The 16,929-nt window shown below is 34.3% G+C and overlaps 2 protein-coding genes across 3 annotated transcripts; both read right to left on the bottom strand.

Moving 5' to 3' along the window:
* Positions 1-991: 991 nt before the first annotated feature.
* LOC115422502 (C4b-binding protein alpha chain-like) lies at positions 992-9,697 on the bottom strand. 2 transcript variants are annotated; one of them, XM_030138850.1, is made up of 13 exons: positions 9,601-9,697; positions 8,948-9,013; positions 7,902-8,090; positions 7,586-7,685; positions 7,398-7,471; positions 7,114-7,293; positions 6,815-6,994; positions 5,889-5,969; positions 5,452-5,478; positions 4,840-4,884; positions 4,408-4,468; positions 1,593-1,649; positions 992-1,136 (listed from the first exon to the last, which is right to left on the bottom strand). In XM_030138850.1, the coding sequence occupies exons 2-13, from the start codon at positions 9,003-9,005 to the stop codon at positions 1,073-1,075; spliced, it is 1,116 nt and encodes a 371-aa protein (XP_029994710.1). In that variant the 5' UTR covers positions 9,006-9,013; positions 9,601-9,697; the 3' UTR covers positions 992-1,072. The 2 variants fall into 2 exon arrangements, with proteins under 2 accessions (XP_029994710.1, XP_029994711.1); XM_030138851.1 differs by lacking the exon at positions 9,601-9,697 and adding an exon at positions 9,159-9,508.
* Positions 9,698-11,403: 1,706 nt separating this feature from the next.
* On the bottom strand, positions 11,404-16,386 carry LOC115422814 (uncharacterized). The gene is made up of 5 exons (XM_030139368.1): positions 16,171-16,386; positions 14,995-15,321; positions 14,065-14,382; positions 12,476-12,635; positions 11,404-12,365 (listed from the first exon to the last, which is right to left on the bottom strand). The coding sequence occupies exons 1-5, from the start codon at positions 16,208-16,210 to the stop codon at positions 12,203-12,205; spliced, it is 1,008 nt and encodes a 335-aa protein (XP_029995228.1). The 5' UTR covers positions 16,211-16,386; the 3' UTR covers positions 11,404-12,202.
* Between the last annotated feature and the right edge of the window lie 543 nt (positions 16,387-16,929).

Genomic DNA, 16,929 nt, shown 5'->3' with positions numbered 1-16,929 from the left:
TAGTGGTCCCTGGAGAAGTGGGTATACTCTCAATTTTTGAGTTTTTTTTTTTTTTTTTTTTGGAAGTAGTCCAGAAAAAAAACACCCTGTTTTAGGAACAGTGACATGTAAGACTACTCTATTTAGTTTACCCAAAAATCCATCAGTTGTATTTGCTCACTATTATAAAATTATCATGACCTAATCAGGAGCAGTTTGTAGGTTTTACTGGTCACACAAGCAGCTGCATGAATGTAAATGTATTCAACAGGAGGCACACACAGGATAATGTTAGCCTTTCATAACGTTAGCCTACTCACACAGTTTAACTATTACAAATCTCTTCTCTAAATGTGCAGTCATATGGCCAGTAGTTTAAAACAGTGACTCATTCTGAAACCACCTTAAAATTTACCTCAGAATTATGTATTCCATCAAAGTAGGTTCTCTCGATATGTGTCACTAACTTTCATTGAATACATAATTCTGAGGTAAGTTTCAGCTGCTTGTGTGACCAGTAATACCTACAAACAGCTCCTGATCAAGTCATGATAATTTTATAATAGTAAGAAAATACTACTGACAGATTTTTGGGCAAACTAAAATAAATAAATAAAATTTAAAAAAAAAATGTAAAAATTGAGAGTATACCCACTTTTCCAGGGACCACTACACCACTGAACAGGACCAAAGCTTTCAGCTACACTGATGGTGTATAACATCTGATATTAGTCAACAGTTATTTATGATATTATGGTGTATCCAGTTTAACTAAAGTTGTAAGTTCTATTCAGTGCTAAAAGTCCAAAGAAAAATGATTTGGTAATTCTGTATAGTTTTAAGGTGAGTCCTGATCAGTGGTGAATATCTATACTGACAACACAGATAAGACAACCGACATATTCTGACATTTCATTCCTTCAGATTTACAAGATGTATAAATCACAGTGCAAATGGAGTCTGTGTCAGTCAATAGGATGAGCCAGTCAAAGCGTAAGCAACCGAATTGAAATTGCTGAACATCAAACGACAGTTCAAGACCTGTAGCAAAGGTATTAGCCAGTGTTGTCCAGAAACACGTGGCAGGAATATGTCATGGTATGCTGTTCTTCTGCTCGGTGTCCTCATCCTCCAAACTAGTAGGATCATTCATGGCACTGCAGCAAAGACAAAACAATCTAAATTACTATTTTTAAAAGGAACAAAAATGAAACAACAACAAAAATAAACAGAACTCAGCCCTGTAGAACAAGAAAAAAAAGGCGGCAGATGAAGTGTTTAAGTTGTGTGTGTAAAATAAAAGCCCTGTGAAAATAGAGAAACAGAAGAAAAATTGTTGAAATTTCACATTTTTTTGACAAACTGGAGTGAGAAAAACCTGTGAAAGAGGAAAGAAATGAGTGTACATTTTTTTAAGTGTTGCTTAGTAGCAACTTAGCAATCCAGGATGACAGAGGGAAGACGGACAGAGAAATGCTCATTAGACAGTCTTTATAAACAATATAAAATAAAGCATTGACCTATGTAACCACATATTACTCCTGCTAATGACATCCTTGTGTATTTATTATAAATGAATGAATTCAAGTGTGCATGATGGTCCATCTTCTTACCGAAGTTCTTCGTCTCCATTATTTGTAGTCTTTTCGTCATCGTGGGATATCCGTTCGCTGTAACCCAACAATGACTAATGAACATGAATGTTTCAATTTATCCAGCATAAGAAGATAGAAAGGCGTAAGGAAGTCCAAGCAAACACCACAGTCACTAACAGAAGTACCACCCACCATCTACATACAACAGCTTTCACAAAATGCACACACCTCCCTTGATAGATCACTCACAGTAAAGCAGGGATTTCCAAAATGGTGTGTGTGCTTTTTTTTTTTTTTTTTTAAACTTGCAACATCTTCACTTCACTCCTCAGAGAATTACACAGTCACAAGAACAAGAAAGTACACCCAGTTTGAATTCTGTGGTTTTACATAATAAAGAAAATTCATCAAGTCTGAATCAGCTTCTAAAATTAATGAAATCTCACCTGCAGTGTAAAACAACACACAACAGATTCATTTTATTTTATTACTGATTTAACAAATAATGAAGCCAAAATGGAAAACTACACCCCATAGTGCAATAGCCTGTAAAACCAACTTCAGCCACAGTAAGTTAAAATTAACGTTTTTTGTTTGACTTTTTCAGTTCCCCAAATCACTTGAGAAATTTCAGCCTACTCCTCTTTACAGTACTGCTTCCAATCATTGAAGACTGTGAATATTGTTTTAAATGTACAACTCTTATCGTCCTGCCATAGAATATCAGTCAGCTGAGGTCTTTACTTTGACTGGGTACCGTGACTGTTTTCTTTTTTAGCCATTTTGTTGCAGATTTGCTGGTGTACTCAGGAACACTGTCCTATTGCATGGCCCAATTTCTGCCCAGCTTTAGCTCTTAGACAGATGGCCTCACATTTGTCTGTGGAATACTCAGGTATACAAAGGAGTTCAGGGTCAACTCAGTGACTCTAAGGTGTCCAGGTCCTGTGGCTGAAAAATGGGCTTCAAATATGGCCCATCCACTGTAGTCCTTGACAGTTTGTATGAGGTGTTTGTTTGGTTTTCACTAAATGTGGCTCTGTGCATAATGGACAAACACTTTCATTTTGGTCTCATCTGTCCAAAGGACACTGTTCCACAAGTCCTGTGGTTTGTTCAGATGCAAATTTGCAAAATTAAGCTGTGCTGTCATGTTCAGTTTAGAGAAGAAGGGATTTCCCCGGCAACCCTTCCAAACAACACTGAACAACATATACTGGTTCAGTTTTTCCTAAACCACGTCTTGAACTTCAATATTTTAATTTGCTAATTGAGGACTGTTGAGTCTGAGGTCAGAGATCTCAGTTTTCTTTTGCAATTTCTCTGAACATTGCAGTTTGATTTTGGTGTTAATTTTCAAGGTCATCCACTCCTGGAAAGACTGGCAACTGTCTTGAATATTCAAATGTTTTTTCACTGTAAAATGATGCACATGTTTAGAGATGATCTTACAACCCTTCAAATATTGATGGGCAGTAACAACTGCTTTGCTAAACTCATTACTGATGTCGTTCCTCCTTGACGCTGTGTTATAACACATATGAATCCTCCAGAAATCTCTGCTTTTAGGGGGTCAAACTTGCTGGTGATCAATAAGTCATGGATATTCAATCAGCAGCACCTACTGATACTTATTCTCTAAATTCCAATGGAAGCAGTAAGAGTGTGGTGTTTCCACACAGTGCTTCTCCATTTTAGCTTTAATTTGGTAAACATATAAAGAAGGAAGGAAAGAAGGAAAAATACATCAATTTATAAATGCATAAATAAGTAAGTTGTGGTGGAATCTAGTGTATGTTGTTTTGGGATAGATTTAAATAATTTTTGCACCTGTTGAGAACCAGAGGATTTTTTTTATTATGTCTTGATACATAAAATTGTACAGGGTACAATTTCTTTTTCTTCATAACTGTAGCTGAAACTAGAACTCAATAGGTCATATTCAAGACCATGTAGTAATTTTACTCACATCCAATATGAACTTGTGTTTCTCAATTTAGTTACAGCCAAAATTAAGAATTACCATTATTTCCTTTGAAATAAAATATGAATTTTTTTTATTACGAAAGATATGCGAGGTTTTTGCCAATTTATGCTGCCAAAATGAAATAGCACACACACTATTTTTCCTGAAAGAAAAAGGCAACCACTTAATGCATCACTATCACATTTGATAATGTTTTAAAAGAGAGAAAATAGTAAATTTTTGATCAGCATTTGAACTGTAAACTGATAGAATCAAAGAAGACCAAGTTTCATATTAGTTATATTTATTAGGAGGCAATCTTTGATTTTAGGGTTGGTGTTTTTTCTATAATCCAGAAAAAAAAAAAAAAATCAGACTTTAAGGCAAATTCAAAATGTTGCTCAAGCTCTTTATGAGAAGACTTTATGAGCAATGGCAGAGTTAATTAAGATTTCCTTTAGACGACACTCTCCTGCACAGACAGCTAGGCATTACACAAACACCACTGCCCCAACAAGAAACAAAAGGTCACCACAACTTCCTACTTTGCAGAAGCATTAGTGGCCCAAGTAAGTGAGTGACATCCATGGAAACTCAACATCTTAAAAGTTGGGACAAAACTGTCTTTGCATTTGACCTAAAGTTCTGTGCTGAAGAGAGCATAAACCACAAACTTGATACTGTGGCAGAGCCAGAAAGCCTCTCCAAAACACACACACTTGTACAAGCAAGAAAGAAAAGTGACAAAGTATTAAGACAAGAACAAGTGCTTGGAAAAGCAGGATCAAGAATTAAGCTCTGTTAATATTTAGTCTATCATGTGAGCAAAAGCATTGCAGGGTTAGTCTAGCTAGTACGTAATCTTACCGTTTTTTCATTTGGGAATGGACAATTTTGCCAATGATGAAGGCCACAACTGCTACTCCAACTGTGTGACAAAAAAAATATAGTTCCATTTAAGAAATTTTTCCTTACCCAACATGAAAGTAACACTAAAAATAACTTAAGCTTGATGAAATTAAAGCAGCAGGATTATTATTAAAGTTTGTTAAACTGGCAAATTAGGAATTATTATCTATATCAAATGAGCACCATATGAATAAAAAACACAAATCAGGCATCAGAAGACTATCACATTGTCATGGCTGCACGAATTTGTTCATACTTATATGCCCCAAATAAAAACATGCCTTCTTGCATTTAGCAGTCAATCATAGATGCTCTACATGTTCTTATTTGGGCAGACATCATCTCTTTATATTCTTAATCTGTTTTTCAAGGAATCAAATTAAAACTTACCCCCAAGAAAAGCGTACCCCCAAGCTGAATTGTCTCCACCACTGTCTGAAAGAGAGTAACAAGTGAAAGAGTAAGTGGAGCTTACCAATACCCCTGCCCCCACCGCACAATACTTAGCCCCTCCTGCTCACTGATGTCCAGCTTGGTCAGGAATTAATTTTTAATTTCAAATAACTTAAAGATAATTGTAAACTACAAACTAAATTAGTTTCCTTTTCGGGCAGTTCAGTTAAACCAAGACAAATATTATTCTGCCCAAGTTTTAACTTTCAATCTGATTGCACTTTGACTGCCAAATTGGATGAATCGTCTCAGAGAAATTGGTTGAACAAATTTTCAAAAATTCACAAAAAATCCAAAAACAGAAATGTAGTCCTTAAACTTGGCACTGCACCTGTCCTGGTAGTAAAGAACACGTGTGTCAAATTTGAAAAGAATTGGGTGAATAGTCTTTAAGAAATTGGTTGGACAATAAACTTGGATTAGATGGACAGAGACAGAATTTCTGGTATTAAAATGATTGTCAAATAGTGGTGTTGATTTGACTCTAATGAACATTTCCGTCTTTTAACCAAAGGGACTAAGAAAGAAAAGCTTATTGTGAGCACGTACCAGGGGCATCACTTGGGGTATAAGTATCTGGAGGAGAAAAATGCAATTACAATTTAAAAAAAAAAGTCCATGCAATGTTTCCCCTTGACAGAAGTATCAATTATCGCTGAGCAATGCATTAGCTAAACATCTGTGAAGTGTATGGCATCATGACACTGTTGCCTCTGGTGCTAGACTTTTACTATAATTTGACTACATCAATGTCATCTCTAAAATTACAAAAGTTTGTTTATACTTGCAATATGCCATTTACTAGAGTCACTTTATCCCGTAACACAAGCATGACTACAGATTGATTCAAGACAGATTTAGTAGTGTAATACTAAGAAATAATTTAGTTTATTGCTCATATTGTCTTTTGAAATTAAACAAAGTACCTTATTAATCAACATTCTGTTAAGGTTTAGACTTTCTTTTAGCTTCAGCATGGGCTTTACCTGGTGTTTTATCCATCGGCGCCGTAGTAGTGGTAGTAGTGGTAGTTGTGGTAGTCGTGGCTTTAGTTGTCACTTCAACGGCTGTAACATTGAAAAAAAGAAAATGAAATAATTATCAGGAAAGTGTGCTGAATTATTTTAATGATATTAATGGCAACTTCACTTTTACAAAGATTAACCAAAATCCATATATGTTTTGACCAGTTTATATAAATCTGGATTCTTGGATCTTGCTCTTTAAACAAGATATCCACCACCTTGCCACACCCACACTGCTCTTTGACTTTTTAATCCCTGTCAGTGTTTTTTATGTCTGTATTGTTTGCTTTTTATAAGGGTGACTGTTGTGGAGTGGGACTGACGTGTGCTGAGCAACATGATGAACAAAAAACAGTATCTCACTTCCATATATGGTGAAGTTGCACGATGAAAGTGACAATAAACTACCGATATACATATACATATATATAGTTAACTAAAATTGCAATATGTACCTGTGCATGTATCTAACTACCAAAGGATGTGATGTAAAAACTAAATGATATTAAATAGGTGACACATGGAAGTGCAAATACGTCCACAAATAATTACCATGAGCTTTATGTTGTCACATGACTATCTAGCAAAGAGACAGGTCAGAAATGGATGAAAATATGCCAACTGATGCCAGCAAAGCTCCTAGTCATTGCTAGCTAAATAAATAAATAAATAAATAGTCGCTATATTTGATATGGCATACAACTACATTCCTGTACAATGATAGAGGAAATCTTAACCTGAAATCACAAAATATTCATGATGATCCATCTAAAAATTGTTGGATGATTCAAGTGCACCACAGCAGTGGTGATAAAATAAAACCAGGTGACTTTTTTTCTCTCTAAACAGACCTAAGCTTAACTTTCAATTTCATCTAAATGACTTACGTGTACATGTTGGAAGACCAGGTGACCACTGACTATTTATGTCACATGTCATGGTAGCAACTCCTTTCAAACTGAATCCTTTTTGGCATTCGTATGTCACAGTGGACTTGTATCTATACGGAGGTCGGGAACCATCCTTCCATATAGCATACTTTATATCAGGTTCTGGGCATTCAACACCTACAGACAGAGAAAGATACAAATGAATGAAAATAAGCCTCTCTTAAGATTGCAATATTCTATAGCTGAGATTGTGTTGTGGACAGTTTTTAAATAAATAAATTGTTACGTATACATACGGGTACATATTGGCGGATCAGGCTTGAATTTTCCACCATCTGAACATGATAACACATTTGATCCATTGAGTGTGTTATCCCCTGTACAAGTGTACTTTATAATTTCATTATAAGCATAGGATTCCTTGACTGGACTGAAATCCCCATTTAAAATCTCAGATGGTGGATTGCATTTTATCACTGCAAAAAAACAAAAAACAAAAAAATGTCATATTACAATGAAAGAAGACATCATCTTATTGTATACATTACAAATATGGTTCAAACGCACACAGACTACCAACCTTCACATACAGGCAACCTGTTCAACCATCCTTGGTCTCCGCAAAACAGTTCTCTGTCTCCAACCAAGTCATAACTAATTACAGTATGGGGGGAGGGGGGACAAAGAGAGGTTCTCAATAAACTACACAATATCCATATAAAATGTTCTCTTAACCTTAAACAAAATAAACACCACTTTATTACTGACCCCTGGTTACAAGTCACAGTAGCTTTATCACCAAACTCAACCCCTTCATCGTAATGAATGACTCCATTTTCTAGTTCTCCAGCAGAGCCACAGCTTTTTCCTAAGAAATAAACCATCACATATATCTCTTATTTAATACACACTGGGTACAGTCAAGCATAAACTGTAAATTGTGAAGTAATTAGTTTGGTTAGGTAAATAGTTATTATCAGTTGCTTATCTGAAAGTGCATTGTTAATTGGTTAAAGATAACTAATGAATGGCTAAAGTACGTCTACAAAACAGACAGGTGTAAAAACTGATCACTGATATTTACTCTGGCAGTTCAGGATCAAGGGGCTCCAAACGCCATTAGCACAAGTAATCTTTCCAGACCCTCCTCTGTTCTCATAGCCAACATTGCAAGCAAAAGCAACAGTGATTCCATCCGGAAATTCCTTTAAACTGATGTATTCATCCTTCAAATTCATGTTGCTTCTTCCCACAGGTGTGGTACATCCTTGAGCTGTGTTAAAGAAAGTTAATGAAACATGAGAATTGAAAATAAACGTAAGTCACAGGTGTCAAACATGTGGCCCGGGGGCCAAAACCAGCCCACCAAAGGTTCCAGTCTGGCCCGCAGGATGAATTTGCAAAGCACAAAAATTACATGCAACATATTAACAATCAAGGATGTCAAAGTCATTTTAGTTCAGGTTCCACATACAGACCAATGTGATCTCAATTAAAAATAATCGCCATAAATATAAAAAATAAAATAAAAAATGACTCCAAATTTTCTTAGTTTAATGTGAAAAACATAATATTACATTACAACTATAAATAAGTAATGACAACTCCAAATTTTCTCTTTGTTTTAGTGTAAAAACTTAGATTAAATGATGAAAATATTAACATTTACAAACTATCCTTCAACAACAAAATGCGAAAAACCTGAAATTTTGAAAGTGAAATTTTAACATTATTCTTCCTGTTATTAAATATTTTGTGCCTTTGTAGATCCAATCCATAATATATATGCATGTATAAATGATAAGTTATTGTTAAAATTGCACTTATTTTTCTCAAGAAATTTCAGGGTTTTTTCAGTTTATTCACATCAATTTTGTGTGGATAGTATGCATATGTACATATTTTTTATAATTTCATTTTGATTGCTCTAAAACAAAGAGGAAAATTTTGGAGTCGTCATTATTTACAGGTTATAATGCTATTGCTTTAATGGTCCGGCCCACTTAAGATCAATTTGGGCTTAATATGGCCCCTGAACTAAAATGAGTTTGACACCCCTGACATAAGTTCTCAAGTCACAGCATCTGATCATACTTGTACCATTTACAGTTTAGCCATCATGGCACTCACCTTGAACAGTCACAGCAAGGCTCAGACTGCTCAGAAGGAGGAAGGAAGCGCCACCCATTGTGTCATCTGGAATTAACAGAACAACGTCATCTTTCACTAGCTAACTTTTTAATGTGTAACAAAGTAATGCTAGCTTGTTGTAGCCCGGCAGCACACTTTATGGACAAACTATATCCCAAACTACAGTACTTGTCTGTCATACTTTATTTACTATTACCAAGTTTACTACAGTTGTTCGGAAACGACAATCAAATTCAGATGTTGAAAGATTAAACAAACATGTAAGCACGTATGGGCACCAGAGAATCCAAACACAGTGTGGGCGTTATCCTCTCCAAGTAAAACATAACGCACAAAAGCATTAACTAACAAGTATCAATGACACCTAAGCCGAATTTAACAATACACCCGCATAAACAGAACACGCACCAAACAATGGTCATTCGGAGACGATAAATAATTCATTAAAACCCAGAAATCGTAGACTTACATTGTATTATGGCGTTGTAAGCTAGCTAGCTTACTGTTAGCTAGCGAAACGTCACGAAACGTCGCGAGACGTCATTTAAAGAGTGCTGGCATGGTAGAACCGCAATGCTGTTCATTCACAATGACATAGAAGACAGAAAGTATTTTTATCAGTCTTTACTTACCAAAGAAAAGCGGAGATTTAAGGATACTGTACCAGGCAATGCTACCAGAGTATAATGACTTTGACGCTTCCGACACTGCCTACTTTTTGTCGGGAAGGGGCGTGGCTTCATAAATATTCATGCATACTTCAGGGCCTTGAGGAAAGTGTAAGACATAAACACGGAAGCTGTCCTAAATGACAAAACATACTCTTTTATCCCTTTGATGCATGAATTATAAGAACCTTAATCAAGATTTTTTTTTTCCTGAGTGTTTTAGTCCTCTTTAGGTATGAAAAAAACAATGAGATTGATTTTTTTTTTTTTTTAATCTTTTATTTTATTTTTTTTATATATAAATTAACCTATTTTTCAAAAATGTCTCATTTGGACACCATGTGCTTTCAAGCAAAGAAACATGTATTTAAAACGCAATATCAGAAAGTAATATATGTAAGTATGACACAAAATGATTTCTGATGCACCTAATCTGATGTTCTCTCACCTTTTATCATACTCTAATACTAGTTCTTACTCACTTCATGGAGATAATATGAAAAAAAAAACTTTTTGTTTAAGAAAACTTAATTACAGTCTAATAACAATTAGAAATTGATTTACATTCAATCATGTTACTGCAGATCAGGTTTATCAAGAACATAAAGTTACAGTAATGGTATGGATTGCAGTGTATGGGATGGTGTAAAAGTGCCTACTGTGTTGGCTGATATGGAACTAAAACAACCAAACCCATGAATATACAAGAGAACAGCTGTAGAATAACGGTCCACTGTAGTGACCAGTATGCATGAAAGGGTTAACACTTTTTTCCTCACCAGTCTGTCTCAAAGGCTGGATCTCTACAGACATTAAATAAATGCAGTTAAGGTGAAGAGAATGCTGCTGTATCACTATATAAAACCTGACATCTGTGTGTATATACAGAAATCTAAATCTACAACTTACACACACCCTGAGGGAAAATGATCACTTTATGGATAGAGAAAATATTTCAGTTTTGTGACATTTTTCAAAGCTGTTCCTGCCTCTAATGGTGCAGTTGCCGTCATTTTAGTGGTGAAATTGTCGACCATCAGACAAGGTATCAAAGCATTCAGAGGGTGATGTAATGGAGCTATTGTGAAATGAGGAAGTGCACCTCCCTTTGGGCTGAAAGACTTACTTTGTGGGAGGAAATGGAATATATTATGCACTGGAACAAAAAAATAATGAATTAGAAAGTGTTAATTAACAAGAAAAGTAAAACAAGAAATGTAAGACAATAATGACACTAACAATAATGTCATTTTGAGACAATCAGAAACTTTAACTGTTTCTTAAGCCCTACAACTATTCCTGTGGTGACTTCCCTATTAACATTTCTATATTTAAACTATCCTAACCTTGCTAATTTATCACTATTTATTATAGATAATTTGTGAAAATTAGATATTTTCCTACATTTAATTCATTTATGTAGATGTACACAGAGGCTCAGGGTAAATTCAAAGCTTATTATATCAAAACACAGATAGGTGAAGAAAAACTTTTTTTTTTTCAGCAAAATATATCATTCAGTAAACATAAAAACAAGAGTCTACAGCCACTGTCATGTATCAAACTTAATGGGTTTTACTGGTGAATTAATGTTGGTTGAAGATGTCATTGTTTCCGCATGCACTATAGAGTCTCTGAATGTCCAAAAAAGACCATTTAATGTTGCTGAAAAGCTGAGAACTTGCATTTTATCTGAATAATCTAAATATATTAATAGGATTAGTGGTTCAAGAGCAAATAAACATTTTAGATAAGTAGATACTTTTGGTCATTGACGGCTGTTTAGAGTTAACAGTGTAGTCAACAGATCACACGCACATTCAAATCATTGGTTTGAGAATGTTTCCCCTGTATTCTACATTTTAAAGGTGGAGCTGATATTGTGGTACACAGACAGTGCTTCTGGAAACATTTTTTTAATTTTTGATTTTAATTGCATCATATTTACAAGGCAATAAACACCACCCTGTTGATTCATTGTGTGACCAAGGCATTGGTTTCCCAGTTCCTGGGTGAGGTACTTACATGTCTTTAATCTGTTGGTTTTATGGCACATGATGGGCCTGTATCATTCATTTTAAGTTTCGTAATTTCCTTACATCCACACAGAGAAATGACATCCCACTTTATTTAAGCTTATATCAGTACAGTTTAGCTTCATATCACATACATGTTTATGTTTTATGGTCAGGAGGTCATTACTACAAAGGTTTCATTTCAGCATACTAGAAAGAAGGTCGTCTGTCTGGGTTTTTCCTTGTGAAGAGCCTGTGGTTATGGTCTGCATTTATAGCTAGCGATATAAATGTGGTTTAGCTGCTTTAAATGTCCTTAATTTGAAGCCCCGGTGAAGCACATAAGAGTCAAAGAATGACTATCGTGTATTAATAGTGACACGGCAAAACATCCTTTAAATGAGTCAAACAGACAAACATACCGATATAAATGATGACGTACTTTTCCTAAATTGTTGCATGGCGTCATAGGACTTTGGCAGACCATAAAACAATTATTACAGCACTGGATTGAATATGACTTCCAAGGCACTGCCCTTGTGCATATCAAGTTATTGAGCCAAATGTCTGAAACGAACTTTTCTCTGCCTCTTTGCATGTTTGACCTTGTGTTTTGCTTTGGCATATTTTAGTAACGAACACAAAATAACCAGCAAGAACAAAAAGCAACCCCAACGCAGGAAACTGTACCAAAGTGGCAGCCCTGTCCATTTCCTGAAAAAAAAAAAAAAAGACAGATTTAATCAGCTTTGTTACACTTTATGGAACTGTTTAATGAAAAAATGTTTATAGGAATTATGATATGAAAAATTGCATTTTGTAACCTGCTGTAAAGCCAGTCTACATTGGTTTGATTAGTATGTAAACACTGGTTTTCAGTTGCATTGTGGGAGTCAGTGGTTAGTTCTGGAGTTGTGGCCGTGGTGGTGGTCCATCTGTCGGTGCTGGTGGTAAATCTGTCCGCGCAGTCATAAACAGGCTGATCTGATGATTAAAAAGTTAGACATGAAAATACCATTCTTTTAACATGTTCTACTTAGTATAATAGGAGTTTCTGAATAAAACACACAAATTATTTCTGGTGATATTTTATATAATACCCATGCTAATAATGCATCATAGATGTTGTGTATCCCTTTTACAGTCTCACAAAGCATTTTATACAATTTACTTAATTTAATCTTTTATGTATTTCCTTACAGCAGTGACAATGGATGTAAGACGAGCCTTTAGATTTGTGTGTCTTACATGTATTTCATAGTAGTGCCATAAGGAGTCACCAAAGTTACATCATACACACAAAAGCTTAATTCCTTATATGAATAAAATGTACTATATGAATAAAATACAGGTGTTTCATTTCTAACTGGTGTGTTGGTTACAAAGCAATAATGACAAATATTACTATATAATTTTAACCCCAAAAGACCCGAACAGCCACTGATGACCAAAACCATCTGATGATCTAAAATGTTTAATAACTTCTGATCCATTAATCCTATCAATACATGTAAATAACATTTGCAAAATACAGTTTATCATCTTTTCACAGTCATCAGATATAACCTATTTGGATGTTCAGAGGCTCCGTAGTGAACATGGAAACACCATCATCTTCAACAACATTGATTCACCAGTAAAACCCATGGAGTTGGATTAATGACAGTGGATGGACACACCTGGTTTATGTTCAGGCAAAGATAGATTTTGCTGAAAATGTCACTTTTTCTTCAGTTTTCTCTGTTTTTGTTATAATAGCCCTCATCTTTAATCTGAGATTTTATGAACATCTATATGATAAGTAAATTAAATCCAGGAAATTACATGATGTTCACTGAAAAAACACAAAATACACAGGATTATGTCATAATAAATTGTGATAAATCACTTGACAAAAGTTAAATAAAGAGAAAAAATATTTTGGAACTGCCACAAAAGTAACATTGGGTCTTTATGGGTTAAGTCTCAATAAATATCATAACACTAAATGCTTTTTTCAGGGGTCATTTTGTCAACAATGTCATGTAAAACCCATACAAAATGTTTTGAAGTGAAGTCAATATTGATCTATTTAATCATATTTGTTTTAAAAGTTCTGTCTAACTTTGCATTTTTTAAATGTTTGTCATATTCTGAGCATAAATAATATTTTTTAAACTACAAGTAACCATCTGGTTTCTTCAACTGAGGAAGAAAGATCAGTGATGATAATATTTTAGAACAGGAATAGGAAGTCCTGCAAGGTATTTCTGTACAAAAAGTCTATATGTCATAATGACTAAGTGTCTTATTAGTATTCGTTTTACAGTATTTTTCTTGATGTAATGTTTCATAAAGTATTGCCATATTTTTACTTCACTTTTCTATTATTTATTAAAGGAGAAACAAAACACAATAAGACACTTATTGTTACCTGGTATATTAACAGAGTAGATGCAGCTGCTTTGTGCAGGTAACAGAACCTGTACAAAAAGGATATCACTTTCTTGGTGGTTTACGTCGTTACTGGCAACGCAGTAATAACTTCTGTCTTTTTCTGTCGTGCCACAGTGAAGTCTCAAGTCTGATGACTGGTAGAGCAGGTTGTTTTTTGGGTGGCTTTGTTGATACCAGGCATATCGAATGTTGGTACCCTTTGCAGAGCCACAGCGTACAGTCAGTGGTTGGCCCCAGCATGTCGGCCTCCCCCCCAGAGAAGTCAAGGGCTGAAGTCTGGGTTTGGAAACTGGAACTGTTACAAGAAACAATAAACATATTTGGACTGAATCAGCTTCATATCTTAAAAATGCACCTTTTAGAATATTTATTAAAGGCTTTTTTGTTTTTTTAGTTAAACTTTTTTCAACGAGGTAATGTTTTTTTTCCTCAAGAATTTATTTATTATCAATAGAACATACAAAAAATAGAATATACAAAACATCAGACATTCCAAGCCATAATAACCATAAACTAATAAGAGGATGTAAAAACTACAATAAGTAAAATTAGACATATATAGACAAAATATAAATGAATAATAAATCATTTAAGGAGAATAAAAATGAAGATCCAACAAAAAGCAAAGGTACAGTAAGAAAAGGAAATAAATAAATAAATAAATAATAATATTACAATATGAAGTGGCAGACCAATTTACTCAAGGTAACTGTAGTAAAACTGAAGCGCTAATAAACATTTTTAATTAAATTTAATATGTTTTAGAGACTCAAAGTACATTTTCAATCCTGTTAAAAATAATTGAAATGATGGGGATGCTTTGGATATCTTAGCTTTATGAATAGGAAATTTACCCAGAAGAATGAAGAGGCTGAATTTATTAAAGGCTTTAAAATCACATTCTTACCTTCTGTGACAACAACTTTAACCGAGGTCATGACATCAGCATATATTTTGTCAATGCCAACCCAGTATGTTCCGCCGTCTTTGAGCTGTAGACCTGTACCTTTCACAAACAGACCTCGTCTTCCCGCATCTAGTATGTAATACTTCTGTGCATTCTTGGTTGCACTTTCGGAATGAACCAAAATTTCACAGGTATTTCTGGCATCTCCTCTGCACCAGTATTTTCGACTGAATAAGAATCGGTTTGTGTCAAATGTGCAAATAAGACTGAATTCACCTCCAACATATGCTGTGATTTTTGTTTTATCACACTTGAGTTGAAGACTTGCTGAAAGAGTAAAAAAGAAAAAAAAAGAAATCAGAAAAAATGCTTTTGTATCAAGTTGTCACACAGAAACACTGAGTTTGGTATTCATCATTAGTAAATATTTTAATGTTTTTGTAGGTTAAAAAAGAGAGAGGGTAATTTGACACTAGGCTATAAAAATAATACTTGAATCTCTAGACAAGATTGTGGGAATTTTTTGTTGTAAAGTAAACACTGACAAACTTAAGGCAGATAAAACAGTAAAATTAACCTCCTAAGACCCAGGAAATGTCAGCGAAGTACAAGCTTTTATTGTTTTTTATTAGATAAATGCCTATATTGGAAACATCATGATGCAACAGTTTTTTCAGGTGCAGTTTTTAAAATTTTTATGGAATGTCCTTTGTGGTGGACAGTTTTCTTTTCTTTTTTTTTTGTATAAAGTTGTGAAACTCTTGTCCACAAATGTGGACAGAAAACCCATAGCTGGGTCTTAGGAGGTTAAAATGGATTCTTTAATACACACATACGCAGGCTTGAAAGTCACTGTTATGAGGAAAGTTTACAAACAAAAAATAGATCTTTGTGAAATGTCATTCAGTTACAAGCTGGAATAAATGCATATTTTCAACCAGGGCACAATAGTTTGAAAATACTTTGAATACTAAGATGTCATCTAGATCTTGCCCTGTTAGAAGAAGCCCTTAAAATTAACATCCTGTTGATTTTTTTTCTACTCTAAAAAGGTATTCATTAGGATTTACATAAAAAATATATATATATACATTGCTACCTTTATATTTTAGCAAATTATTCAGTAAAATATGTAAAAAAAAAAAAAAAAAAAAAAAAAAAAATCTGTCCACTTACCATGAATAAGTAAAATCAGACACAGTGTCTTCATTTTCATGTTAAAGGCATAAGATTTTCACAGCACCACTCAGGAAACTGTAGAGATGGACGCTAACCCATCACTGTAACTTCCTGTTGGTGCTATGTGGGTTTATCACATCAAGTTTCACATTTTCTTGTGAGCATTGTGACCTCACACAAAGGTAGCAATGACTTTTGTACAAGTTAGCATAAAAGCAGTTTAAAAATATGTATGGTTTTAGTTGTAACTGAAAAAAGGATGGTATTATGCCAACACTGCATCTTTGTTGCACTTGTTTTTTTTCTATCTTTATTTTTTTTAAATTAATTTATTTAATTTTCACATTATGAAAAAGCATAAACATAATATATGTTCGTTAAAAATTGTGATGTATGGTTACCAAAAACACCCTCAAAGGGATTAACAAGTGGCAACCTCCAGGTTTCAAAGATTTACAACTGCAGTGAAAAATATTAAAAAAAAAAAAAAAAAATTTCCAAGCTGCACAAAAGTACATTTTCAACAAATAAAATTCCAAGCTTAGAAATGAATCCCATGTGGAAAATTACAGTCACTCAGGAGCAGAGTTTTCACAGGTTTTTAAAACTGAATTTGAGGAAACTCCGTAAGAAGAGCTGGCAGATTATTCCACATTTTTGTATTTTTAGTATTTGGTACAAATTATGGTGGCAGTTCTGTGCTCTGAGTGGCTTTTTGTGCTAGTTTACAAGAAAACCACTAGATGTCACCAAGTT

Source organism: Sphaeramia orbicularis, chromosome 7 (assembly GCF_902148855.1).
Source record: "Sphaeramia orbicularis chromosome 7, fSphaOr1.1, whole genome shotgun sequence".
NCBI classification, from domain to species: domain Eukaryota; kingdom Metazoa; phylum Chordata; class Actinopteri; order Kurtiformes; family Apogonidae; genus Sphaeramia; species Sphaeramia orbicularis.
This window is presented reverse-complemented; position numbering and strand designations above follow the sequence as displayed.

Excerpts from the sequence above, each read along its gene's own strand:
- LOC115422502 (XM_030138850.1), bottom strand. The coding sequence starts at position 9,005 with ATGGGTGGCGCTTCCTTCCTCCTTCTGAGCAGTCTGAGCCTTGCTGTG. Across the intron at positions 8,091-8,947 it reads CCTTGCTGTGACTGTTCAAG|CTCAAGGATGTACCACACCT; the intron begins GTGAGTGCCATG and ends TCTTTAACACAG. Across the intron at positions 7,686-7,901 it reads CTTGATCCTGAACTGCCAGA|GAAAAAGCTGTGGCTCTGCT; the intron begins GTAAATATCAGT and ends TTTATTTCTTAG.
- LOC115422814 (XM_030139368.1), bottom strand. The coding sequence starts at position 16,210 with ATGAAAATGAAGACACTGTGTCTGATTTTACTTATTCATG. Across the intron at positions 14,383-14,994 it reads TAAAGTTGTTGTCACAGAAG|TTCCAGTTTCCAAACCCAGA; the intron begins GTAAGAATGTGA and ends TTCTTGTAACAG. Across the intron at positions 12,636-14,064 it reads CTACTCTGTTAATATACCAG|ATCAGCCTGTTTATGACTGC; the intron begins GTAACAATAAGT and ends TTTAATCATCAG.